The sequence below is a fragment of the Brienomyrus brachyistius genome, chromosome 9, assembly GCF_023856365.1.
Source record: "Brienomyrus brachyistius isolate T26 chromosome 9, BBRACH_0.4, whole genome shotgun sequence".
In the NCBI taxonomy this organism is placed as follows: domain Eukaryota; kingdom Metazoa; phylum Chordata; class Actinopteri; order Osteoglossiformes; family Mormyridae; genus Brienomyrus; species Brienomyrus brachyistius.
In genome coordinates this window covers 12,277,960-12,305,082 of record NC_064541.1, presented here as the reverse complement: position 1 = coordinate 12,305,082, position 27,123 = coordinate 12,277,960, and the positions used below count along the sequence as shown (strand labels likewise).

General features: G+C 49.5%; 1 protein-coding gene across 1 annotated transcript; it reads right to left on the bottom strand.

The window, feature by feature from the left end:
• Window positions 1-1,749: 1,749 nt before the first annotated feature.
• Window positions 1,750-26,646, bottom strand: cep192 (centrosomal protein 192). The gene is given in 49 exon segments (XM_049026015.1): window positions 1,750-2,931; window positions 3,528-3,586; window positions 4,198-4,324; window positions 5,208-5,296; window positions 5,618-5,737; window positions 6,059-6,154; window positions 6,411-6,487; window positions 6,762-6,957; window positions 7,247-7,352; window positions 7,503-7,626; window positions 7,918-8,099; window positions 8,571-8,733; window positions 8,857-8,966; window positions 9,139-9,200; window positions 9,202-9,261; window positions 9,798-10,058; window positions 10,360-10,539; window positions 10,708-10,798; window positions 11,017-11,217; window positions 11,334-11,452; window positions 11,535-11,627; window positions 11,909-12,048; window positions 12,128-12,191; window positions 12,396-12,536; window positions 12,924-13,049; window positions 13,704-13,934; window positions 14,021-14,163; window positions 15,222-15,942; window positions 16,164-16,320; window positions 16,433-16,562; window positions 16,710-17,652; window positions 17,832-17,917; window positions 18,022-18,145; window positions 18,466-18,681; window positions 18,767-18,831; window positions 19,267-19,419; window positions 19,538-19,907; window positions 19,990-20,103; window positions 20,385-20,587; window positions 21,968-22,118; window positions 22,791-22,943; window positions 23,439-23,528; window positions 23,686-23,795; window positions 24,016-24,160; window positions 24,243-24,304; window positions 24,562-24,722; window positions 24,866-24,976; window positions 25,288-25,483; window positions 26,328-26,646. Coding segments are annotated over 48 exon segments (7,929 nt in total). The 5' UTR covers window positions 25,458-25,483; window positions 26,328-26,646; the 3' UTR covers window positions 1,750-2,798.
• Window positions 26,647-27,123: the final 477 nt, after the last annotated feature.

The following is a 27,123-nucleotide window of genomic DNA, read 5'->3' as shown; positions in this document are numbered from 1 at the left end:
ATTTCGAAAAAAAATCATAAAAAGCAATGGCTGTGTTGCTATATAAGAGTAAATCGAATCAAATCGAATTGAATTGGGGGGGGGGGGGGGCACGGTTGTTTCACACGGGTTCGATTCCCCCCCCCTCGGCTCCATGTGTTTGAACTTCTCTCCGTCATAGTCCCGCTCCAATAACAAGCTAAAGTGAATTGTCCGTAGATGTGCATGGTGTCTGCGCCCTGGTCGGCCATGCGGCCATTGTTTCCGCGATATGGTCCGGACCCTTGCGACCCTGTATAGAAAATGAATGAATGATCCTGTGAGACAAGTTCTGTAGCCTTACTGATGTTCATTACCGATAAACAAGCACTTGTACTGGGGTGTTGTATGTTGTATAATGTAGTCAGTAGTACCCAGTCTCAATTAATTATGCCATGTACATAAAGCTACGTGTTTGTTTTGGTCTTCCAATTCCCGTAGCTAACAAACACTCCCTCTGGTGGTGAAGTGTTGATTGCGCTTCTTCTATTTCCATCTCTTGAAGAAAAACAATGGAAACTACGACTATATCCAGTCGAAACTTTATTTCTTCTTTAACATTAATGGGCGCTTTAAAAGCCTGTCTTCTTTTAAAACGTCAGAATATTGTAAACCGGGTTGGGAATTCTAGTGGAAAGATGGAATTTTCCATGTTCTTTGGAAGGTCAGATATTCCAGTTAGATTTGATTGTGGCTTATCAGTTTTCATTTTGCTAGATTCTGGCGATTTTAATGTTACAGGAGTATGTTTAAGTTACAACGTGTTATGTTAGAATAGGATAGGAGACACGAACCACTGCTCTTTAAGCAACGTAGTTTAGCCTGTAACTCAATGCAATACGTAAAATATAGTGTACGTAAAATTTATATGAAACTGAATGGAACACCCGTTAAGTGTAAAGGAAATAAACTAAAATAGAAAGTAAGACCAAAAACATTAAAAGATATAAAAAGTACGTGTCTATATATCGAAGAGAAAATATATGCGTCTTACTGTGTATAAAATATGTACAATAAATGAGCCTAAAATTCCTAAAAAAAAATGTGTGCATATAAACTATCGCTATGACCGAGTCTCCTGGTGTGAGTTTAATTGAATAAATCCCTCACCCTCGGGGATGGTGGTCTGTTGATAAACTGGGGGGGTTCAATCAATCTGATAAAGTACCATGCGCTCACAGGTGCCCTAGGGAGGCCTTATAACGTAATCCTAACATAATAACCTCGGGGGGAGGGAGCTCTAGCCCTTTGGGAAAGTAGGCGGGGCGGCTCTGTCCAACTCAGACTTGGCCGGGGGCCTTTCAGGTGGGTAATTAGGGCACCATATGCTCCCTGGGCACCGTCTCTGCGGCTGGGAAGCTGACAGTTCCAGGCAATCTGCTTGTGTCGGGTCCCGAGCGCTCCGGCACGCACAGGCGGCGCCGTGTACCGCGCCCTCGGAGCCCAGTCCATGTGTGTGCAGCCGGACGTAAATACCACTCAGCGGCGATCGTCCGACTGCTTTCGCGTACACAGACTCCTATTTCATATAGATTGTCCATTCTACGCAACCCTCAGGCATGATAGACGGATAATACATCAGTACGGAAAGTCTGTTTATATCGCTATCCCAGGCCGACTGGTGTTCTGGGAAAGGGGCCATGATCTATTTGTTTTATAATAATTTAATACTCATTGTCCCTTTTACCTGTAGGAGTTTAAAAGGTTTACCCCACAAGAAACAGAATAGGCTATAGTCAATCATTTATTTTACCAAGTACGTTATTTAAAAATAAATACATCTGTAAGATACATCAAGGAAAATGCAAGAAGCATGTAGAAGTTCTGCAATATTTAAAATAATGGCACAACTCCATCTTTTGGCAAAACTAAAAGGATACAAAAAAAAAAAAAAAAACTGTTCGCTGAATATAACATTTTCTGACTGGCAGATGTAAGGCTCCCTGTACCAAACCTTAAAATATTGAAAAAGGCAAAAAGACCATTACAATGTGAAATTGGCAATGGTACGGGGTGTGTGTGTGTGGGGGGGGGGGGGGGGGGGTTGTGCCACATTTCTTTAAAAAGTCCTTGATTGACTCAAACACAGAACCATTCCACAGTAGATATGGGTGTCATGGTAACAGCTCCCACATGACAAAACATCCCGGCCTCTTGGGCACCCAGATATACCTCGGGCTGGCCATCTTAACATTGATTCATTGGCTCGCTAATTATGTCGAAGGGCTTTCCTGATCAAAACCTGAGTGGATCTGGACAGATAACTTGTCAAAAATAGATTAGAGTGAAGCATCCCTTAATGTTTAGAGAGAGCTCTGGCTGGTCTATTCAGAGAGACTCGTGCACTGATGGTGACGTACAGGGTAACGTTTGGACCCGCTGTGGATGGGATCATCAAGCACCATCAATCAGCTACCAGCCCTCTGCAGTAGTTTTCATGGGGTTAAATCACACCAAGTGAGGTAAAGGGAGAGTGAGCCCACCCACACGCCACTATACCCATATCTCAAAGCAGCATTAGGCACCATAAGATTCTGGCTGTGGTACAGGGCTGTCAACCGGACCACATGAGCAGCTAAGGGGGCGTGGAGAGTTGATCTGACAGAAAGCCAGTGGATTCATCTATGGGAAAGATTTAAAAAGAAAGGCATGAGATACTGAGTGTCAGTCTGCTTCAGAAAGCCAGGAGGAGGGCCCTTTTCTGGGAGCTGACTTTTTGCCCTGACACAGCTGTTCCAGTACACGTCACTTCCCAAGTCTCCCTGAAGGAGGCGCTGTGCTCAGGGCACCGCATCACCAGTCAGCTGAATGGTAAGGCTGCCGCTTGAGTCGGTCTGGATGAGCAGTAAGCTGGAGCTCCTGCCTGCCGACGTGGGCCTGAACTGGACGGGCAGGTTGATGTAGTGCTGGGACCTGGGGGGGAGAGGGGGAGGCATTATCGCTCTGCAATTTACTGCACAAACACCAGCTGGCATGCTTCAAGCCCCACAGACTCCCTCTAAATCATGGAAGTATGTAAAACATATTAATTCTCACATGGGACATCGATTCTACAGCCGATGCTGATGTTTAATCCTGCCAACAGATAAGGAATCAATCCATGCCATGTTAAAAGCACACGACACGGGTTTAGTTGCAGATCGGCAGCTGAAAATGCATTAGGAGTCGATGCAGTCTGTGTGGTAGCTGTCAACACGAGGCTGCATGAGAACCGATGGCACATTCAGCCATGGGACTGCAGGGCTGCTGGTCAGTGACCTCAGCACGCGTGCAACCTGAAGTGTGCCCAAACCTAAACGATGGCATGTATAGGACTTCCTGTCACACGCCAGCCACCACACAGTACCTGCAGTTTGGTATCTTGAGAAACCCGAGGCCCCGACCAAGCCCAATTGGCAGGAATATCCTCTCGCTCCCAGTCTTCTGCTGCCAAACACCCACACCAGATTATGCCGCTAACCTTCTGTTACCCAGAAAATCTGAGATTATTCCGAAGAGGAGCCACTCACCTTAGAGAGTATTTGCAATGCTTGATGTGGAAGGGCTCTCTAGGGCTTACGAATTTCAGCTGCAAGTCAATTAGAGAAGCTCAACATCAAATCCATGCAGAGCATTCAGGGCCGACACAGCGTACCTCATGCATCAAATGTGGTCCCATGCAACATTCTGTGCATGAATTCAACACATCACATGGCAGCTGTGGTTTGCAGAGTTTCAGATAAACTTGCTAGTCCAGTCACTATTGACTATCTTGATGTTTTTATTAGGGATGAAAGCTGGTCCAAAGACCACTTCTTCCCCAGAAGATGACATGGCAGGACTGTTGCCAGACTAATCAAGTTAAATACTAAAGCAGATCTTCTGAGAAGCATCAGCATGGATGTTAGCCATTAATACCTTGACTCACATCCTAATATCCAAACATGACTAAAAGTTCATGGACAGAATTTACTAGAGATAAATCAAAGCTGACAGTCAGGCTTCAGAATCTCCTCCAATTCAGTCCTCTGACTCAGGGTGAAAGGTGAACACTTGTCCTTTCTTAGCAAACTAAAACATCTAGACATTATTCATGATCCCCTACATAAAGGGTATATCTTCCCATTCTTATTTCTGATAAATTTCCTGCTGTTGCAGGCTCCTCCCACCACCCAGAATCCTTTGGGCCGTATCACGTACCTCGTGAGTGTCAAAGGAGTTGTTACGCACGTGGACCTTCAAGGTGCTGGACTGACCCACCCGCGTCTGGGGAAAGGTGTACAGGTCCTGGGGTGCGTAAACGCCCCTCCGCTGCATCTCCTCTTGGCTGGAAGAACACACGATGTTTCAAAACGCCCACTTCAGACAGCCACACAGGAAGTGAAGCCATCGGCGACTCAGAGGATGACGCCACAACGTCAACAGAGGTTAGGCTGTTTTAAATACCTTTTCCGTATCGCTAAGTGTTAGCCCCCCCCCACCACCTCTATTTCAGGATGGGGAGAGGGAATTTGGGGTTTTATGACGTTCATACAACATATTCATCACACCCTGCAGGAAGACAGGAAAGACTGTGTACGCTCCCGGGTTGACAAATTCATGCCTTTGCTCTCAATCCAACCCACGCAATGCAGTGATGTACAGGACGAGACGGCGCCAACATTTGGGGGTCGGGGGCCGAGTTAGTTATTCTCAGACGGGGTGCAATTTTTAATGGTCTCACTGAACATCAAGCGGATAAGGCAGGCACATGGGATGGGGAGTCTAGGAATTTCTGTCTCAAAAGTGATCAACCTGAATGGAAACATCCAGGAGCAAACATTGGACAGGGAGGGACAGTGTGCGGACCACGCCAAACTTCTTACATGCTCAGAACCCCACTAATTAATGATTTATGGTGTGTGTGTGTGTTACAAAACAAAAACCCTAAAGTTCCCATCTAAGAGCCTCACCACACCTGCACCTAATGTCATAATGTCTCTACAGATCTGTGGATCCCATTTGTAACCCCCACGCAGCACCAGCAAACCAGCTCAGATAGCCTTACACCATGACAGTAACCGGCTTCTTCTGCAGGAGCCGAGATTACAGAGCCTGTGGCTCCATCATCTTACATAAAACTAGAGTCAGTTCACACCGCGGGTGTGACACCTACACTGGAGGCTGTGCGCAATCACAGCTCTCTCTCTTAGCCAGTCCTGATCACAGACCTCTCCGGCTTCTTTCTGCTCTTCACGGTGGCCTCCGTCCGCACCAGGGAGTCTGCGCTCGCACTGACGGCTGCTCCAGCCTTCACGCCCTTAAGAAGAACAGAGCTTGAACAAGCATCCTCTAGGAGACCGACTCACTGACAGGTCTGGCCGTTTGTCTGTGTGACCTGGGTTCGATATTCAGCAGCAGCATCTCTGACACCAGGACAAAATCGTGAATCAAAGTCTTACAATCCTTCTCATACATCTCTCACTCGCTTGTGTACAAAATATCAGTGGAGTCAATGTCAAGTGCTAAGATTTATAAACATAAACCTCCTTTGTGGATTCCGCTCTGGAATCTGACAACTCTCCCCAGAAAGGGTCAGTGATCAATCAGTGCCCCCCTGCCCTATAAAAGCCAAACCCACCGTTCCACAGAGCTGGAATCGAACCCTGCACTTCTTTTGGGGCTCGGCCACTGGGTGGCATTCCAAGTCCCAGAACTGGGCATAATCGCCGCCGTCTCGTGGCAGGAAGGAGACGGGAACCTGAGGGTAGAGAGAGAAACACAGGAAAACATTATTTTTCACTTATTTGAATTATAAATGTGGTACATAGTGCGAAGAGGACTGAAGTGACATTCACAATTATGTCATCAGGAAAGGCCGCAGTGATGGGGAAGCCAGCCTGTCATCACCAAACCTCAGGATTATTAATGATCCAAAGTCAAGGTTTTGCACATTCCTGTTAATTCAATTTCATAGTGCATTTGCACAACTGTACACTTTTAAACTAATTTTTCTGTCTATGTCAGATGGTGACAAAGATACTTTGACTTGACAGTGTCAAGTGCCCAGAGGCAGCCTCACCTTCATCTTCTCCCGCACCCCCAGAACTCCTGACACGCGAGAGCACCTGAAAGCCGTGTAGGTGGCCCGGTACACGTCCCCACTGTTGTCCACACCCTGTAGGAAGATAGAAAGGGTGGAGGGCAGAGTCACTGTTCAGTCCTCTTTCCAACTCGCCACATTCCTGGATCAAGTTCCTGGGATTTCAACCCTCATGACTCCGGCTGAATCTTTAGATGATTCACATTTGGTTTGAACCTTTTTTTGTGTCACTCTGGGCCTGAGCCCCTGGCGACTTGAGTTCACATCTTAGCTCACGACAGACAGGACGCCATGGCAAGGCCGCGGATCAGAGGCACCAGTCTGAACACACCTTCACATATGGCGGGGCGAACGATGACAGGTACCATCGCACTTCATCTCCTGTGTTCTCCATCTCCAGGAAGGATTCTACGAGAACACAGGCAGTGAGGATGACCATGTTCCAGAGGTGAGTAATTCAGTCCAGACCAAGATTTTGTTTCAACCAACCAGATGAGTATAGAGTCATAGGGTACTCAACTGGTGACTGAAACAAAATCTGGGTCTGGAATTTTACTCTCTGGACCTGAATTACTCACCCCTGCCCTGTACACTGGCCACAGTCAATCACATAACTTACAGCCACCATCCACTGTGAAACAGGTCACACCAGGCAAAGTGCCACCCCAGCCACAGCCCTCACCTGAGGTCCCCCCGGACAGCGTTGCTGGGAACACAAGGGTGCGGCTCTTAATCACCACCTGGGAGCGAAGGGGTGTCTCAGGGGAACGCCCCCCAGGCGTTTCCTCCTGGGGGGGCAAGGCAGACAGGGGCTTGGGCGAGGAGATGCCTGCAGACACATCCAGGGCCAGGTCCTGGCGGATCTGAACTTTGATAAACTAAAGAGGAGATGAGGAGGAAGGAGCAGAGGAAGAAGAAATCAGCACTGACTGTGAAGATTAAACTTGCAGATTTGCACACAATGCTTACAGGAAAACTACATTTTTAACACCCCCAAAAACACTTAGAGCTTTTGTCTAGCACTGGACTACATAAACATAAAAAATATATATATCTAAGATTCACAAGCACTATATTATCACAAGGCACTTTCACGAGAACATGCAGCACGAAGCGACTGAAATTATTCACATAACCAACGAAGATAATCAAAATTGGCAGGTCCACCTTCTGCTGGTCGCCACACTGGACGTAGATCTGTCCAGACCAGGGCAGCATGGCAGGCTTGGTGGCCAAGGACAGGTTGGGGCTAATCAGGATCTGTAGGTGACTCCTGTGTGAAAAGTGACTGCTTAGTCCTGCCCATTAGGAGCCCTGGAAACTACATCTGAACTTATCATGATATTCTACACAGGATCAACATGGCCATGTCTGCCCCACGTTCAAAGCCGGGTCACACCGGTCCAGGGGAGTAGATGCGTACTTGGGTTCCACGACCCCATGATGGGGGGTGACGGTCAGACAGTGGGCAGGCCAGGACAATTCAAAGCGCAACTCTCTGGGAGACTGGTTCTGGATCCTTACATGCCTCGTGTCAGCTGCACCATCTGCCAAAAGGGGACGATCTGGCAGTCAAACACTTTAACCCAATGAAAGAAACACACAGAGAAGATTCCACAGCGCGCATGCGCGCGCTGCGCGCACACGCACACACACACACACACACACACACACACACACACACACACACACACACACACACACACACACACACACACACACAGGCTATTTTAAGACAGTGTCTTCCCAAGTAATCCTAACATAGCACCTCATCTCTAACCCCAGGCCAGACACTACAGTGCGGAGATCAAACGGGGGGGGGGGGGGGGACGACTCACTGATTTTGGGAACGGTGAGGACCAGCTGCTCTGGGAGGATGCTCCAGGACACCCGGGGTTCAGCCGGCTGATTCAGGGCCGAATCGGCAACATTGAGGGACAGGGGAGGCCCCTGGGGGCCCTTTACAGGCAAGACATCCAATGACACATTGCTGATGTGACGGTCCGAGTTTCCAAAGCCACTGTGGGGGAAGGACAGTCAGTCGATTTGGGGTTTAAAAGCACTTTCCTTACAAATAAAGAGACAACACCAGATACAGATGACAGTGATACAATGCAGGACTCATCTACAGCGCAAGATACATGGGTTGACTACAAAGAGGCTTGTCAGTGAAAGTGCATTGAGTGGAAATCAGACACATTAGTGCTTTACATCACCAGACCCCAAGCTGGAAGAGCTTCCAAAGGATCAGAAAGTAATAGGTATAGAAAAATGATTCCCAATCCGTTCCTCAGGGACCCACAGACCATCCCGGAGGGAGCAAAAATGTGGACTGGCTGAAAAGGAGCTAAGAGGGAGCAAAAATGTGGACTGGCTGAAAAGGAGCTAAGAGGGAGCAAAAATGTGGACTGGCTGTGGGTCCCTGATGACCAGATTGGGAAACACTAATATAGAATATCAGCGAACCCAGGCATGGGAATCCAGAGGCTACCTGTCAGACTCAGAGCCACGCCGAGGGGAGGGCCGCAAGGACTCGACACAGTCGCTTTCCCCGGAATCGGAGACGTCGACGGTACCCAGCACAGTCAGAACCACCTTGCTCATGTTGCTGTAGAAGAGTTGTGCCTCATTGGGTCTCTGCGGAAGGTCGTACACTGCAAACACAAAAACGTACCCGAAAACTCACAAATCTGAAAACAACTGGATTACATGGAGAAAACGTGGCAGATGCCCGGGAATCGCCGCTCCCACCTTCAGCACGCAACATGGCTCCTTACCTTCCAGCACTTGCTCTTCACCGAGGAAAGGCTCGTCAAAGCTCAGGTCCTTCAGGAGGCCGCTGTCCGACAGCAGCTTGCGGCCCGCGTCAGGTCTGCTGCGCAGAAGCCTGGGGGGGAGGAAGCCAAGGCGAGAAAAGAAACACACATAAGCACAGTAAATCATGATGGAATTATATAAAAGGACTGATCACATCTTAAAACCAAACCGAAGTCTTCCAAGTAGGGCCAGTGATCCAGAAGCCGGAGGCATCTGAGACAAGCATCTTCCCTGGATCGTACCTCCTGTACTGCAGGCGTGAGACCTCGTCCCCACAGAAGAAGCAGACCGTGGCCAGCAGGGCGGGTGGCGGACTGGCAGAGGCTGTGCTCCCTGGACGTTGCTTTCAGCAGGATGGTCACCACCTGGAAATATGCCCAATCAGTGCAGGCCTGGCCACCCCGGGGTCAGCACAGCGGGTCTATGGTCTGCAGCCCCTTTGCCGGTTACTACATAAGGACCAACTCAAGAGTCTTTAGGGCTTTTTATGTGGACTTGCTACTTTGCTTGAACTACAAACCGCAACCATTAGCTAATGATATAAAAGCCAACAGTTCCCCTCTCATATCCCACCTCCATAGTTCCATTCTGAACCTCTAACACTGGAGTCTTTAAGGGGCAGAGTGTGGCGCAGTGGACTAAGCCTGTGTGCCTATAATCACACATCCTTCAGCAAGACCCTTAACCCCCAGCTCCCTGTCCAAGCTTCGTGGACAACTTGCTCCACAAAGAGAAAGTTGGAGGCGGCGTAAAAAAAAAAAAAAAACCCACGGGGATTAATAAAATATGGATTATTATTATTATTATTATTATTATTATTAAGGGGACACTTAAATGGAAGAACAGCAAACTACAGTTAGCGTTAAAGGTAGCCAGGGGTGAAGCAGAGGAGCCACCGTACCTCCTGGGTGCGCTCCTTCAGCACGAACTGCGGGGGCGACAGGCTGATGACGGAGGTGTCCATGCGCATACGCGCCTGCAGGTCTGCGTAGGCCGCGGCCTTGATGAAGGCGGCCCGCGAGCCTGTGTTGCGCACGCTCACGCACACCTTGCTGACTCCACCCACAGACACGCCGGCCATCGTCACCACGTAGCTGTCGGACAGCTTCCGCGCTTCTTCCAGGATGATGTTGCTGGTGCCACCGTAGCCTGACAAAGGGATCTGAGGAAGGTTGCCCAATGTATAAGTGAAAAAGTGAAACAACCCATCCAGAAACACCAAAGAGATACGCTGTCATGGTGAGGAGGGGCATTGTTATCAAAGTGCAGGGGAATAAAAGCAAGTGTCATTAACAAAATGCTTCTCAAAATGCGTGATAAAAACAGAGCTGAAGCAAGCATACAGAGAGCAGCCCTCAGGCAGGGCCGAAGAGGAAGAGACAGGGAGACGGGCGCAGGACAGGAGAGGTAGAGGGGAGACAAGCACAGGAATTGGCAGAGGCCGAGCCGCAGCAAAGCCACACCGTGAACTTGACGCCCGGCTGAGAGGAGCAGACGCCAGACTGCTTGATCTCCAGCTTGGCCAACATGCAGGCCACGCGGGTCGGGGCGAACAGGAGGTGCACGGCCACATCCTCCCGGGGCCTCATGGTCACCTCCCTGTGCCGGCTGAGCCGCTCCTCTGGGCCAAAGGTGCTCTGGAGCTGGGGGTCAGACGGGACACAAGACAGGGAGCAGACATTTCATTCCGCTACTGGACGATCTGGAGACCTTGTGGTGGAACAGGACAGATACACAAAACATGTGGAGGTGCCTGGAGAGAAATGGGGTACAAACACTGTCGTGAGAGGAAGTGCCTAGGCAGGCCTCACCTGGAAACAGTCCTGGTCCTGACCTCGGATCAGAAGGCGCAGTTGCAGCGTGGAGCCTGGGGAGTTGTTGCGAAGGACCAGCTTCTGCTGCCTGAAATGCGACGCACACAAAAACCAGTTGTCCCAGGAGGAGAGCTGGTTTAAATAGGACAAAAATCCCCAATACTTCTGAACAGGCCATGAGCAAGTTTCTTCTGATAACTTGGCAAGTCGGCTGGCAGGAATTCAAAGGCAAACATCTGGCAGCATCGTCAGCAGCTTCATTGTTCTGGTACCCAATAAATCCCGTGAGACGGAGACGGGACTTACACAGCCCTGCCCAAGGTGACCCCTCCCCAAGCCATGAACTGCTTGTTGGAGAGAATAGGGGGAACCTCGCTGCTTTTCATGACCCCCACAGGGGGCACTTTCACCGGCGACTGACGCTTCCCAGAATCCTCAGGGGTGACTTCCCCTTTCAACATGACTTCATACTGAGGCCCAGAGGGTAGCACCAGGATGGTGAGAATTCTGGAAGGCCAGAAGAACGGCAGGTCAGCAGTAGGTGGGGTTCAAGAGAAAATAAGCAAGTGTGGAAGAATGCTGGGAGGACAGCAATGCAGAGAGCGCGAAGGAGAGGTGCTTACGTCTCCCTGTACTTCCTATCGCCCTGAGCATGGAAGGAGACCGTAACTCCCTGCTCCTCCCCCACATGCAGAACGAGGTCCTCCGGTTTGACCAAGAAGCAGCCGTCAGCGTCGGCGCTCTGCAGGAAAGGCAAGGAGACCACATGAATGACAGCCCCACATGCCGGGCGCTGTGGGGCATGACGGCCACGGGGGACGTACCTTCAGCTTCAGCTGCACGTCGATGTTGCCTGCGTTCTTCAGGGGCAGAATCCGCGTGCTGGTCTTTCCCAACGGTGCTGCAAGGTAGACATTCTGCAGAGACCGAGGAAAATATCAAGAGGTTTGCATCCAAACTTTCCCGCGGCTGATAAACAGTGTTTATCAGAGTGCTTTTGATTTCACTTTATAGGTCAGCGGTCTACCAAGCATGAAATTTACACCACTGTGCAAGGCTTTCAGTTAAACCACACCCCTGGGGAAAATCCCCATGATTACCTCTTACGTGACCTTTATGTGATACATTACCCTCTAGTGACCTTTAAACTACAGGGGCCAAATGGTAATAAAGGAACACTGCACCATACTGTCCCTACCTGCATATCCTTGGGAGCGTGTACACGGGCAGTGCCAGCCCTGGCCCTCAGTGGGATGCTCTTAATCACCTGACTGGGCCCTGGGCTATCCAGCTCGATGTCCACCTGAGCGACATACTCCTCCGCTGGGCTGAGCTCTCCTACGGCCGCGGACATTGAGGGCCGTCAGTACCACACACATACCAATAGGGGGCAGTCCTGAGAAACAGCGGAACTTACCCGAGCAGGGGGTGTAATGCTGCGGGGCATGGAAATGAACCCACAGCATGAAGCTTTCTAGATTCTGAGAGAGAAGAACAACACAGACTATTTTTTAACAGCAGACGGGAAAGAGAAGAAAACTGAACATAGGGGTTTCTTAAAAAAAACAAAGGAGACCAAGGCTCTAATATCCGAACCGTTAGCTTCCACAAACGGACACATCCAGCGGATTTTAGGTCTCTGGGAAACAGGGCATCGGCGAGACTAAGGTAGGGAGGTCACTCACATCCCCATAGCCGGCGTGCATCACGTGGTTCATGACAGAGGGGGCCACCAGGGGGGGCAGACCACCCGCGTTGAGCGGCCCGTCCGCCGGCACAGTGACCGAGCTCTTTGAGAAGGTGAAGCAGCGCCAGGCGTTGGCGTTCTGCAGCACACGTGTCAAAAACAGACGGTATTAGTGGAATGAGGTCGGCGAAAACAGGTTGGCGCTGAGCTATAAGACAGCAGCTACGGGGCATAACCTCGCTGCTTTAGAAGGCAGGCTATGTATACAATTACTCCTACAAGGTGTCTGGTGACAGCTACGAAAGACTGAGGACGACTGCTAAAGGCATTAGCATGACAAGCCAAGCCAGTACATTTACTGGGCACCAGGCATATTAGCCTGTTAGCCAGCAAGCAGCCGGGCAGCACGTCTAACAAAAATAGCTATAAACTGAATATAGCTGCTAGCATGCGGTTCTACACAAGCGATTGACGCGGTGTGACTAACTGCCGCATTTGACATGCGTGGTAAGAAGGGGGGCCTCACCGCGCTGATGACCAGCCGGACAGGCACTGTGGCCCGGGTCCTGTTGACGAGTTTTAGGGGAAGGGCTTTGGCGCTGCCGCCCACCAGGTCCCCAAACGCCAGGCATCCGGATGGCCCCACGTCCACCTAGAAATTAGAGATGCACCAGTTGACCGACTATCAAACGGAACCAGCCAGTTTCTGCTCCTAACACGCAACTGGCCGATTTTTTGTTTATTTCGTCCGATATGGGTTCCGGTAACGTACACTCCATGCACACAAGTGGCAGTGGAACCATTTCCCAAAATGCGTGGAAATATTTAAGTTGGGCAGGAACTAGAGCAAACACGATCGACAGGGCAAATTTGACCTGACGTGAGCATCACCTAATAGAACACGATGAGTATCTTAAATGCGTTGATGCTAAATAGGCAAAAGCTTCAGCTCTCACTCATCCATGGGTATTGGCCAGGGACAGGCAATCTTATCCGCAAAGGGCCAGCGTGTATGCAGGTTTTTGGGATAACCTTAAGGTCAGGTTCAAATCCAGCCTATTAGTCCTTTAATTAGTAATCTAATTAGGGAGTTGCAGCAAAAACCTGCACACACAGCAGACCTTTCTGGGTAAGATTGCCGACCCCTGGTACAGGCGATATTTCAGAAAACCCAGAGGTATGGCAGAGATGGTCAAAAAGCAATAAAACAAAGTGATGGAATTCATTGCATCGGTTCCTGTATGCCAGAAGAAAAGCACCATGGGTCTTTACTGGAGTACAGCACTGATTAACACTGCAGCCTCACCTCAATGGAGGGGTTCTCAGCTACAGCAACGAGGATCACCCTCTTGGCAAAGACCTCCACCCGTGTTCCGGCAGCGACCGCTGCAGAGGCAGGCCAAGACGACACGCTGATAACGCATTTGTAGACTCCGGCCTGGGGTGGGATGAACAGCACCTTCTGCTCCTCGGTGCTCTTGGGCCCGATGATGGTCTTGCTCTTCACAATGAGCCACTGGATGGGGAGCACGTCTACCTGCGTTTGGGACAGCACCAGCGTCACCTTCGGGCCAATCACTGGGAAACTAACACACAGAAACTAGTGCTGAACACACAGCTCACCTTTTCGCCATCGATGGACAGGCCAGAGATGGAGATGCCAACCTGCACCCATCGCTCAGTGGGGTTGAAGATGCTCATTGTGGTCTGGGAGGCGATGCCCACACAGCATGCAGTAGGAAACTTCAGCTCCTCAGGGACGATCACTTAACACCAGAGTAAGCAAAGCTTTAGGTGCGTTACAATTCCACAGCGAGCACTAACATTACCGCAGGACGAAAGCCAACATAAACAGTAAAACAGTAACACACATTTCTTCAGTTCCAATCTGATTCTGATACAAGAGCTCCAGTATAATATTACACACACAAACTTTATATTAATATTTTTAAACTAGCAAATACAGCCGAAAAATCTAATGAGGCCACTAGAAACATACATAACGTGCTGTTCCATCTTGTCGGTACATCTTGTTTTAAGCGTTTGAGGCATTTTACAGTTCAATTTGAATATTTTCCAAGCGAGTGGCGAATGCTTAAAATGTCCCACAATTTCTCCCACTGTTAACACCACTTACACTACGCTGCAATCGCAGCCCCTTGTGTATCACAAGCTGTAGCGAGTGTGCAAAGCAGCCCAAACTAGCAGCTCCCAAACCAGCAGCTACTTTTTTTCATATTACTCACGTTGTCTCGCACAATTACATGCGCCTTGTTTACTGGAATTTTCCACTAAATGCTACTACCATCCCTGAGAAATCACAAAGATAATAGTTGTTGTTTCGAGTGTAAAATACTTCCAGATCGTCACCCTGCTATCTAATGTTCTTACGCTCCTCGTACTGCGAAGGGTACGTGCGTGACATCAGAGGCGGAAGTCACTGCGCTCACACCCACTGAGTGCCAAATTGAGTGGCAGCATTAGCATTCTGTTTGAATGCTGCAAAAATACATCTAAAATGGGAAAAAGCTGTTGTGAGATTGATTATAGAAACGGATTTAAAAAGAAACAGGAGCTCTCTTTTTACAGGACTGCCAAAAGTACTGAATGTCAATCGTCGCATATGGCCGATATCCGATCCGTCTAACAGCTCTGGATCGGTGCTGATATCAATCCAAATATCGGATCGGTGCGCCTCTAAAGACCGCCCTTTCTCTCTCAGAATGAAGGACTGAAGAAGACTGATAAGATTCAGTCTATTATGTTGCTTGACACTGACAAATCCAAAGAAACCCATCAAAATTAAAAGGAAGGTTTGGTTCACCTTGTTCTGCAGCCCATATGCTCAGAGCTTCCAGGTCATGCTGGGTGTAGGGTTTGCCCAGGCCAGAGACCAAGGGTGGCTGGTGGATTGGGCCAGGGTGCAGGTAGCTGGCAGGTAGGCCTGAGGCACTCAAGGGTATGGAACCAGGAATATGTCCCACTGTGGGGTTGGCACCGGGGGGCCCATAAAGTCCTGAAGCACCACCCATGTGGTATGTCTGCACAGGCAGCTCGATTCCCAGGTACTGCTGATTCAGCTGGGGACTGAAGAGGGGCTGGCCAGAATGAAGGGCTGGAACAGCAGGGGGCAGATCCAGCAGGGAGCCCTGGGGTTTGAAGCCAGAGATTGGGACATAGCGCAAATCGTCCGTGCCGAAGGCTGCCCTGGGGTACGTCTCTCTGGGCCACTGCTGGGAGGCCTGGTCACTGGTTCCGGGCTGCTGGATGTTGATATTGCTGGAGTACCCAGAATCCCCTGGGGCTTTCCGTGGGCCGGGCTCCGAGTGACGCTTGTGTTTCCCACCGTCTGGCAACAGACCCCTGAAGTCACACTCACTTTGCCTGCGGGTTCCCGGATCAGGGCTCTTCTCCCGGAGGCGAGAGTCCTGGTTACTCGTCGGACCCTTCAGGTGATTATAAAGGTTCTGAGTGACGTCCGGCTCCACTGGTGGGGTAGGACTTGCCCTGACGATGGTGGTGCTCAGCGCCAGGCTGCCGTTGCCCTGAGAGACGAAGAGAGTGAGCAGCCCTGCTAACTCATATCCTAATGCTCAGAGAGACCTCAATCTGGAAGGAGATCCACAGAATCTCATACTAGATACTGTGCAAGAAACCAGGTTTTGAACATCTTTAAACGGAGCCTCAGCTGATAAAAGGTCTGTAGATGCAAGATCACATTCTGGGGGGAGGAGCTCCTGAGCCACCATCCTCAACACGCCCTCACCTTGTGTTTCTCTGGGGTTGGCAGGCAGGTGCTGTCGCTCATGGAAACGTACGTGAGTCTGCTAAGGCTGGGACTAGAGCAGACAGATTCGGGTGACAGGGGCTCCTGGGATCGCCTCCCTGCCAGCCTTCCGACGGGGGCAGGGGAGGACGGTGCCCTGAGAGACGGCGACACCAGAAGGGGGCATCAGCGAGAGGTGCCATAGCACCGAGTGTCAACCTGCAGGCCAGAAGGGGGCGCTGAGAAAGCTCAAGTCACGGCTGCTTTACCTGCTGCTGCTGGGGATGGACGTCTGGCTTGGTGACGAGTGTGTGAGTGGGGAGGTCGAGGGTCTGAATGTGCACTGCGTCTCCTCCACAGCCACGGCAGGCAGGTCTGGGGTGAAACCTTGCACCTCACCTGTGTGTGTGAGTTTGCGAGTGTGACAAAGAGAGGGGGCGTGGGCCAATCAGAAAACCGCAAGAATGTACGCACACAGGCACCAACCAGCCATTCAGTAAGAGATTAAACAGCACTGGGTTTGGTTCGGCAACAAACGTCCTTTACCCTCACTGGAGGACTTTGGAGCCTCCCTGGCAAAACAGACGTGCTTTTCTGTGGTCCCAGGCTGTGATCCAGGGTTCTTCCCTGCTGCATTTCTGGTGACTGAACTGGTCCTGTCCACCTCCCGACCTATACTCCTCTGTTTTTGGGAGCTTGATGTAGCATCCCTGCTAGAGGGTGGTCCAGAATATGCCCCCTGCTGGCCAGGAGAAGGTGCTGCGGTGGGAGCAATCTCCACGCTGGACACGCGAGGTCTGACGGTGCCCGTCCTAACACCCCCGTTCCCAGCAGTGGTGGGAGACCCTGGCTTGCCTGAGGCCTCAGAGATGGCTGGCACCATCTGGGCTGGGGGCGAGGGTCCCAGCACCTGCCTGCTTGCGAGAGCTTTGGCCTTGGGGATGCTGCTCCTCTTAGCACCGGCAGAGATCCCACCAGATGGCGTGTCGCACCCTGGAGGCCAGACTTCAGCCTGCCCTTCAGGTGGAGTGCTAGTAGCCAGCTCCTCCCGTTGCAAAGGTGTGGACCTCCTTAGAGAATCACCAAGGCAACTGAGGATATCAAAGCTGTAGGGGGAGACTGAGAGGTCGCCGTCGCTGCCAGAAACCTCGACCTTCCTCAGGTACTTCTCCATGTCCAGGGCGCTCAGCTCCCCAGCATACATACTCATTTGTGGCGTCCCCGCTAGGTTGCTCCGGTCCCCCTGCAGGGACATGGGGGAATCCGGGGATGCTTCTGCCCCACCCCCCTCCTGCCTGACCTTTGCCTTGCTCCGCTTGGACAGCTCCATGATCATGGCGGCGAGCTGCGCGGGGTCGGAACTGACTGACGCGTCAGCGATGGCAGAAGCAATGGTGCTGATACTGAGCGCCAAGTTGCTATTGCTATGGAGGGAGTCTGGGCTCACTGTCGGTGCACTTTGACTCCCGGCAGCTGGTGAGGGAGGCACCTTTAAAAGGCAGGCACAAGGGAGCATAAGCTTCCATCCATCCATCCATCCAGGGCCACAGTGTACTCAGACTTTGACCCAGGTTATCAACCATAAACACAGAACCATTTAACCCCCTTAACCACCAAGTAAACTACATACAAATTTGAAAAACAAAAACAGAAATTGCCCCTACGGACCTCAAATGTTTTTCCAACATCGCCTGGGTGCACTTGTCCGTTTTCCCCTCCTCCTTCTCCCTCCTCCAGCGTCTTGTCCAAGTCTTCTACATGTTCGACAGTGGAGGACAGAGTCAGAAGAAACATGGAAGAGAGTGGATGGCTACTGACAACCGGCGAAAACCAATGGCGGGCTGGATACGTGGTGTACCTGGGGTCATGGTCTTATCGGCGTCACTGTGAGCCGAGCCGCCCAGTGAAGAGAAGTCGGAGGTTCGGATAAGCGCGAAGGGCTCCCTCTTCTCTGGGGAAGTGATGACGTAACCAAAGGAGGGCTGGGTAGAAGGGTTAGGGTACTTTAATCATGCAGCGTTTGGTTTGGTCTGGTCAGGGTAAGATATTCCCAACACCACCCCAACTAATGACCACCGCTCTGGTGTGACTTTCAGGAAAAAAAAAAATCTCCCACAAAACACTTAAACGAACTACAAAGGAAGGGTGTGATTAGAGATTAGAACTTAATCTAATCGTGCCCAGAAACCAACTGACGGAGGTCTCATTCATCCCCCAACCCTCTTGCAACCCTCTCACAAAAAGTCCCCGACCTGGTGTGAACCCCCCCCCCCCCCAAACAAACTGCACCCCAAACACTGACCCGCTTGATGTCCTCCTCGCTGTCTCCCAGGCAGCCCAGGGCTTCAGACCGCTGCTCGAAGAACTCGCCTAGAGACAGCCTCAGGTAGCTTTGGCTGCCCTTCTTGAAATCAGAGGACACTTGAGACACCCTCAAGAGGATGTGGTTACTGTTAGGAAGCTTCCAAGATGTGTCCCCCAGTCCCAGACTGGCATCTGGGGCCACAACCTGCTCCTCCTGAAAGATAAAAAAAAAGAGATTATTTATACCACCACAAACATCCATGGTAAAATGGTTCTTCAGAAAAGCCGGCAAAGCTTACCTGCATGAACTGATGCTCCTTCTCAAATTCCTCTTGATCCTCAATAATCTTATCAATGGCGTTAGCTGGCATACAAACAAACAATCATAACCCCAAATTACCATGTAAATGATCAAAATGACAAAATCCAAAGAAAGTGTCACTCACAGATTCTACAGTCTCATACACAAAGATATTCCCAAATTCTATACTTTTCCCAGAAGTGAGGCAACACGTTTTGCCAAACTCTCCAATGTAAATATTAAATTAACAGAAGGGTTTTGCATTTTGAAAGCAGTCGATAGGAGCTGCCATGAGCAACAACATACACAAATTAAAAACTCTACACTACAGCATATTAGGACTGTTTTTCTTGCACCTTAACCATAATTCAATGAGACAGTTATTTGTATGACGGTATCTGTGTAACACCTGTGTGCATCCGAACCATGCAGTACAGGGACCTACAGTGCCCTGGATGATATGAACCCAGTCTGCTGCATGCCACAGCCCCTACTCACTCCCAGAAACGAACTGCTCCCCGTCAAGGTGCTCAGCCATGAGCTCCTGCACGTTGCTTCCCATCTCCTTCGCAAAGGTGGAGTAATACGCCAGGTCCGTCACCCACTTCCCCTCCTCGTTCTGGTAAACCACATTGTGTGCATCATTTGCCTCTGAAAAGCCAAAAATAAACACCACAAAAAGATACTGAAAATCCCCGGGGGGAAATCGAATCATCAATAAAAGAAAGAAATCATCAAATAAGGGTCCTTAAAGAACTGCGGTGCCCACCTGGTTGGAAATCGAGCCCTGCTTCATCGGGGCTCTGGTCCCGGCTGTCAGAGTCTTCCTCCTGGAAGGAGCGGGAGAAGTACTTGGCCTCCAGGGAGGCCACACAGATCTCCCCCTCACTGTCTGAAGGTTCCGGGAGAGTGGAGTTCCCACAGGGACCCCCCCGGGGCCCTGGGGCATCAGCTTCCACCTCTTCATCAGCACTATGGGGGGGATGTACTTGGGACAAGTGGATGCTGCCCTGGGTTCCCTGCAATAGAGAGGAGATGGATGCCTCTTGGGGTCTTCCTTGCACTGCAGCACTCCGCCAGTAGAGGGAGTCCAAGAGACCGTCAGCTGCAATGGCTGACTCTGTGCTGTCCATAGCATCCTGAAACAGCATTGGAAAAGCAACTAGAATAAATTGCACTTAACATGAAGCAACGTTAAATGTGTCCATTCATGGGATTTACCAAGGCCACCTGTCTGTCCAGGGTCATACTCCAGTTTACCGGGGAGACTCTATGCCCTCCAGTGTCAGCAGAACCGGCCTCTCCTGTGCCAACAGGTCCAACACGGTCTCCCATCTGAAACATCACACAGGGAAAACATGACTTACATACCGCTGTGGGGAACGCATGCACGCTCACACACACACACAATCACATGGACTCAAACACCATCTTAAAAGAAAAATAATTTAAAAAAAATCGGACTGAAGTAAACCCAGAACAAGAAACTGATTCACTTTAAATACCCAACAAGGTAACAAGGAGAGCAAGCACGACTTCCAGCTACACACACACACCCATCTCACGCTATAGTTCCAGCTTTGCCACTATAAAGAAGAAAGCGGGAATAACTGTACCTCACTGTGTCCAAGGACGCCAGGCCAGCTGAACCCATCATCTTCGTCACCTCCGGTACCACTGGCTCCCACGATGCCCAGGCCACGGGTCACATCATAAGTGGCCTGAGCACCCCCGGAGGTCAGGGGGACAACTGGGACCCCATCGTCGCTACCCTGTCCCTCCCCGCCACTGCTGCCATCGCCCCCACCACCGCCATCGCCTGTCAATCAAGCCAGGCCGACAGGCACCGAAAGAAACAAAAATACACACACAGATACAGAACTTAGTGTATACTTCCAAAAGTTCATTCAGAAACATTTAGGAGCATCAGTTGCCCCCAAAACAAAGAAAAAGAATGCAGATTATTATTATTATTATTATTATTATTATTAATTAGAGCTGCAGGGATTCATCGAGTAACTAATAACTTGATTAGGATCATTCCATGTCAGATCATCACACTTTCGGATATCATCATCAGAGATTTTAACGAAACTTTGCATGCTGATTTGGTCAGATGAGTAACTCATGAAACTGAAATTGGGCGAGTCTTGGATCAATACTGAGGGAGATTTAAGCGAACAAAGTTTTATTTATTTTTATTTATTTATTTTTTGGGGTGGGGGAGAGACTACGACTGACTGGCTATATTTACCTTAATATAAGGTGCACAGAAATCTCATATTGTTTTAAAGCTATTGTCCAGCTCTATAGATTGAACAAATATGTCATCTCCATATGAATAATTACTATGTAATAACTGATTAAAATATTAATTCAACAACAAATAATCAAATTCCATTTAAAATCTATATTTTAAAATTGATAATTTTTTTATTAAAAGGTTGCTGATAATGTCATGAACATCTCCAGAAAATTTGGTCTTTGAGTTTTTGCTGAGATATCATTACTTATGTGAAATGTGTATCCAAACCACAGTTCCTTACAAAAGCTGTTAGCAGTAGCAGAATAGCAGTTAGTGATCATTGCATTGTACAGGGTTATTTTTCATGACAACTACAGCTATTGCCAGAACTAGCTGTAGAAAAATAATTTAAAATACTGACTTTCACGGCATAGAATCACATTAATTTCCTTTGCTTACAATAACTTAAATTATTTTGTCATAATTCATTTGCCAAAAAAAATTTATTAAATACGGTGCTGAGGTAAAGTGTTTGTATTTTTACATTGGAATACTTGTGGTGGTTTTTCTAATGTTTGCCCAGTTTAGCTTGATTTGTGGATAAAGACGACCAATGGATTTTGATCACTGGACACCCAAGAGGTAGGTGGGTCTCTTTACGTCTCCCCCATCTTGCTCTCCATAGCTGGTCGTGAAGAGCAGCCCCCCCCCCCATAGCAGTGCCCAGGGAGCTGGGGGTCAAGGGCCTTGCTCAAGGACGTGCTCAAACCGGCGACCTTTCGATCACAGGCACAGACGCTTGGCCCACTGGCCCATATGCTGGCCCACAATTATCAACAATTATGGCTGTTCACAGCACATTTCATACTGGCCAAACGTCAGCTTTCAAATAAGAGTTTCATACAAGTTTTCTGCCAGGAAGTAGCAATTTTAAAAAACAAAGCAACTCTTTACCTGCGACAGGCGAGTTGATGACCTGGCCTTCCGCAGAGCGTCTGAACTCAATTCCCGAGCTTCCAAGTCCTTGACGAGAGGCAGGGAGATCATCATCTGAGCTGCCCCCCTCCAGCCCCGGTCTGAAGCTAGGCCGGTTGCTCTCCCCCACCTGCAGCAAGCAGCAGATATGAGGAGCGGGCAGCCCAACACCATGCTATTCAGAAAATAGCTCCCTGGGGGTTGGTTCAGAACTTCCAGGAAACCACTCATCAGAACGAAAGCCCGTAAGACATTGAAGGATCATTTTCAATAACCATTTATTTAATTTAAAAGCTGTGCTGGGAAGCACGAGACGTAAAACAGGCAGGCTAGACCCTCAATGAAACACCAGTGCAGCCACACAGCACTCACACACACACATTCACTCACTGCGTAAAAATAACTTTGAATCACCAGCTGTGAACAGCACATCTTTAAAGTGCAGTGAGAAACCCACAGAGCGTGAAACTGCACAAAACTAAGGCCATCTTTGAACCTAGGTGCTTGGGGGCGGTACCTTGGCGGTACCTCAGTGGTGTCTTGCTGGTCAGGGATTCGAACCTGCAATCTTTCGATTACAAGTGCGCTTCCCTAACCATTAAGCCACCACTGCCCACATTTTAGCCCAAGCTATAGTGTCCAGATGATTATTTTAAATGAAACCAGTTACAAGTTTATTCATTTATACAGGTTACAGTGTGGTGTCTGTAAATACTGGGCTGACATAATGCCTGATCTTCCCCGCCCTTCACTTAGTCACACCCAGCCACCCTTAGTGTCCAAAACCCCGGGGGGTACTGACCAGCTGCCTGGAGGTGCTGTGAAGCATGTGCCGGGTCCTGGAGGCACCAGGTCGCCGTGCGGCCTCCAGCTCATCCTCCGTGTCCTCGTCGCTGGCCGGGCACGAGTCCATGCCGGTGGCAGCCAGGCGGACGTGCGGCATCTGGAAGTCAACCTGCAGAACCCAATTAATACCCTCTGACACCAGGAACCAAACTGGGAGAGCGAAGGACACTTCAGCTTCAACACAGACTTCAGAATACACACGTAGAGTTCCCCAATCCAGTCCTTGGGGACACACAGACAGTCCACGTGTTTGCTCCATCCCAGCTGATGGCTGTGGTCCTCAAGGACTGGATTGGGAAGGACTAATGTAGTATTATGGGGTTATTGTAAAAATGTGCTGAAAACCATCAAAGAGAACTAATTCAATCACATACTGAAAACCACAAATAAAATTAGTAGCACCATGCACATTCTGTTTGCTTAAATAGATTTATAAATAGTTACATTTAAATAATCATTTAAATGACATTTACTGAATGTTGTCAAAAAACACCCTGCGTACTGGGGTGAATTTAAGAATGGTTGTGAAATGGTTAAGCCAGCACCTTCTCTCAGCACCTAAGACTTTTGCACACAGTGCATGCACACACATCACAGCAGCTACCTGGTCAAAGTCGTCCAGAAACTGGTGTCTGCTCCTTTCTGGTTCAGTGGAACTTGGGCACGATGAGTTGTCTTGGTTTGAGGTCAGTTCCTAAAAATTGCATAGAAAAAAAAACTTTGCAGACTGAAAAAGACTCATGCGATGACACCTAACAATCCCAACTCAAACTGTCACTGATAGACTCTTGTATACAATGCTGCCCCCCACCGCCTCCCGCAAGGGGAGTGTGGCTGAGAGCCTGGCTTACAGTGGCCGGGATCTCCTGGCCCTCTACTCTCCCCCTCTGCATGCCAGGGGGCACCAACTTGCTGAAATACAGCTCCAACTCATCCTCCTGGAGCTGGTCAACATCATCGTCTATGACAGAAAAGTGAAACATGCGTTGCCATACATTTTACAGAACTGCAGATGTTCTAATATCTATAAAAAGAAATACATAATACAATGCACACGAGCACAGTACACTGATGTCTTCATTACCTCGGAGTAAAAGTTATGCCCCAAGTATGTAAATTTTGAAGCAGGGAAGTATCACTTCATTGATTGTTTGCATAGCTTGAGAGTACCCAAAATGCACCTGTGTCGTCGCTGTTCAGGCTATCGAGAGACATAAGCTTCTCATTGGCCAGGAAGCTGGAGACGCTGCAGCTGAAGCGGTCACTGTCGGCCCCGTCGCTTGTTGCGCCGTCCTCTTCTAGCATCGTAGGGAGGGCAGGAGCGTCCTGAGGAGGAAAGGAAGAGGGGTGATGTCACGGCAACCGCCGCGGTTCGTAGGGAAGGCCGAGTCCCCCGCGAAAGCGGTACCTTCAGCATCATGTCATCTTTGCCACTGAGGTGAGGCAAGGTTATCAGCCCTGTTGAGATGTCTGGAAGGAGACGTGGAGAAAATATGTTAAGTCACTGTGGCAATCTTACCAACGTGAACGCTAGGGACAGGAAAAAATAAAGGTCACGTTGATCAGGACAATTTAAAAATCTGAATTAGAATCAGAATCAATTATAGAACTACTGCAGTCATTTGGAACAGATAAGTATAAGGTGTGGAAGAGGCTTAAGTAAAATAAGTGAAGACTAAATGAAGGACTGCTGATACAGGGGAGGTCACAAGGTGACTTCTGCATACCATCTCCATGGTCTACGGGGGCTCCAGAGGCCGGCCCTGACTGAGCAGGGGGCCCAGTCACAGAGGGGTTTCGCTTGGCAGCCGACTGCGATTCGTCCAGGTGTATGCTCAGTAGCATGTCAGAGAAACGGTGCGCAGCAATGAAGTCGTCCACGTTGTCCCTGAGAGGTTGGGGTCAAAACCAAAAGGAAATTGGGTCACGTTAAGCACCCAAACGTTGACACCTGGAAAACTTTACTTAAAGCTTTCAGAGGAATGGCAGCCTCCATTTCACAGGCCAAGCGCAGAGTGAGCCGGTACTCACAGATCGTCGTTGATGCTGAGCGCGAACTTCGCTTTCCCATCCTTGGAGGATTGCGAGTCTGCGTGCGAAAGCTGTCCTCCCTCCAAGTAAGAGGCCTGGAAATCAGACACCCTGCAGAAACATACATGAGACAGCCCCATTACGCTCTTACCTAATCAAATGGCTTATAAATGACAGCTTACATGTAAACAATCTGGCAGAAGAGCACGGCACATTAAACCACTTCAAGCCAGTAAACAATCTCAACCACAATGTCACAGTCAACAGCACAGGCCTGAGTAACCGTGCAATTAAAACTTTGCAGGTGATCCACAATAAGTGCGAGTCAAACACAGTTCAGTGAGGAAACAGGAGGCCAGTGTGTGCATGCCAGTCACTGAACCACCCCCAGCAGGCCCGCACGGCAGCCTACGCACCCCCACCTGCTATCCGTTGCGGCTCTAATTTTAGCCACAGTGGAGGCAGCCATGGGAACCCCCAGCGTGGAGCCCAGCGTCACGTTCCCCAGGGTGGCCCGGCCGGTACTGCTCAGGGAGGCCGACAAGAAGCTGGGGAATGGCTCATCCTCGATATTGCGGAAGCTCTCCGTCATGCTCAGCACCAGAGGCTCTCAATCACCTGCCACAGATTCATGCATGAAAACAGGAAGATATGAAGAAGGACAACAGGGAGAGGCAAGTCAACAGGCAACACGATAACATCCCCACTGAGTAACGAGGAATTTTGCTTTTCTACTTTGACCATAATTCAGCCTCTGGTCTAAAGATGAGGCTGTGACCTCTGAGACAGGACCCAGTTCCACCCCTCAGTAAACAAAAGCCCTCAGAAAAGCCTGACAAATCACAAGATAATCATGCTGACTAAAGTTTTTTTCAGTCCACAACACAAGAGATGTCTTTTCAGGCGTGTAGAAGCAAAGTGATATTGCTTAAGCGAAGGATATGATGCGGAGAAGACAGGGGTTTTCAAACTTGTAGCAGCCTTAATTACACTTGCAATATCAAGAGTTTGCAACGAAAATCCGATTAATTAAATGGATGCCATATTATTTGCCAAAATACTAGAGTATCATATCCTACTGCTAGAAATTAAAAGATTATTAATAACTTACTCAAATAGAAGGGAAAGTATAATTATACGTTCACTGGGTGTTAAAATGATGTGTGGGTTAAGATCCAAAGTTGTCATTTTTACTGCATCCAAACTGAGCCGAGCCAGGCAGAGGGTTGGGGCGACCCAAAAACCGTGGTCGGCCAGCAGCCTCGGTGCCAAGGACGGCAACATTTACGGCCAAATCCCGCCGGGACCGACCGCCTCGGTGACCGTTTACTGGGCCGTGGAGCTTCACATACACACACACACAACACCGGCAGCATGCGAAGTTGCTCCGTGAATAAAAACTTTCCACAGCACAGGAAAGCACGCAAACGGCCTTAAATCTCGCCAAGCACCGACTACTTACTTTAACGGCCACCACTCCGCGAGCGGAGCGAATCCGCCCCGCTGTCCGCTGCGGGATAAACGGTGCGGCGCAAGCAGGGTGCCGAAAAACAGCCCCTGCCCCCCGAACCGCGATAAACAACCGAACTGGGCACTCAAGGCAGCAAGTCCCTACGTACGTCGACAGGTTCATCCACTTCCACGCTCAAAAAAAAGTTCAAACAACTGCGGCTTTTCTCTTCCCTCTCCTCCAGGTTACGGGGTCTGCAAAGCGACCAGAACGCGCCGCCCGCCGGGAGCTTACGCCAGGGTGCCAGTTGTCCGGTAAGATCTTTCGCAGGAAGCCCGCGTAGACGTCACGCTGCGTGGGCGGGGCGTCGAGGAGAAGAACGGCCGTCTCATTGGCGCTGCGAATTCAAGAATGTAAATTGCGACCATTGTGTGGACAATCTCTGTGTCAATCAGATGCTGCTCCGCTACTCGAGTAAGCCGTTTTTGAAAAAGCTGAACACTTCTGTAGTTGTCGGCTGTGAGAGTATACTTCGCTAATCATAAATATGCGCTCTGGGTAGTTCGGAGAAATAAACCCAGAAATATGCACTACCGAAATTAGACCTACACTTAATTTACTCACCAGATTTTCTGCTGGTTAAATTTCTTAGGCAACTTAATGGCTTGTTTCAAAAAGTATACACAGATTTATCACGGACCGGACTAAGGCCTTCCACTAACTACGCTTAAAAACTAAAGGGAGCATCTTTTACATATTATACTGCAGTCGGGACGTTTATCTTCTTCTCCCGAGATAATCAGGCGTC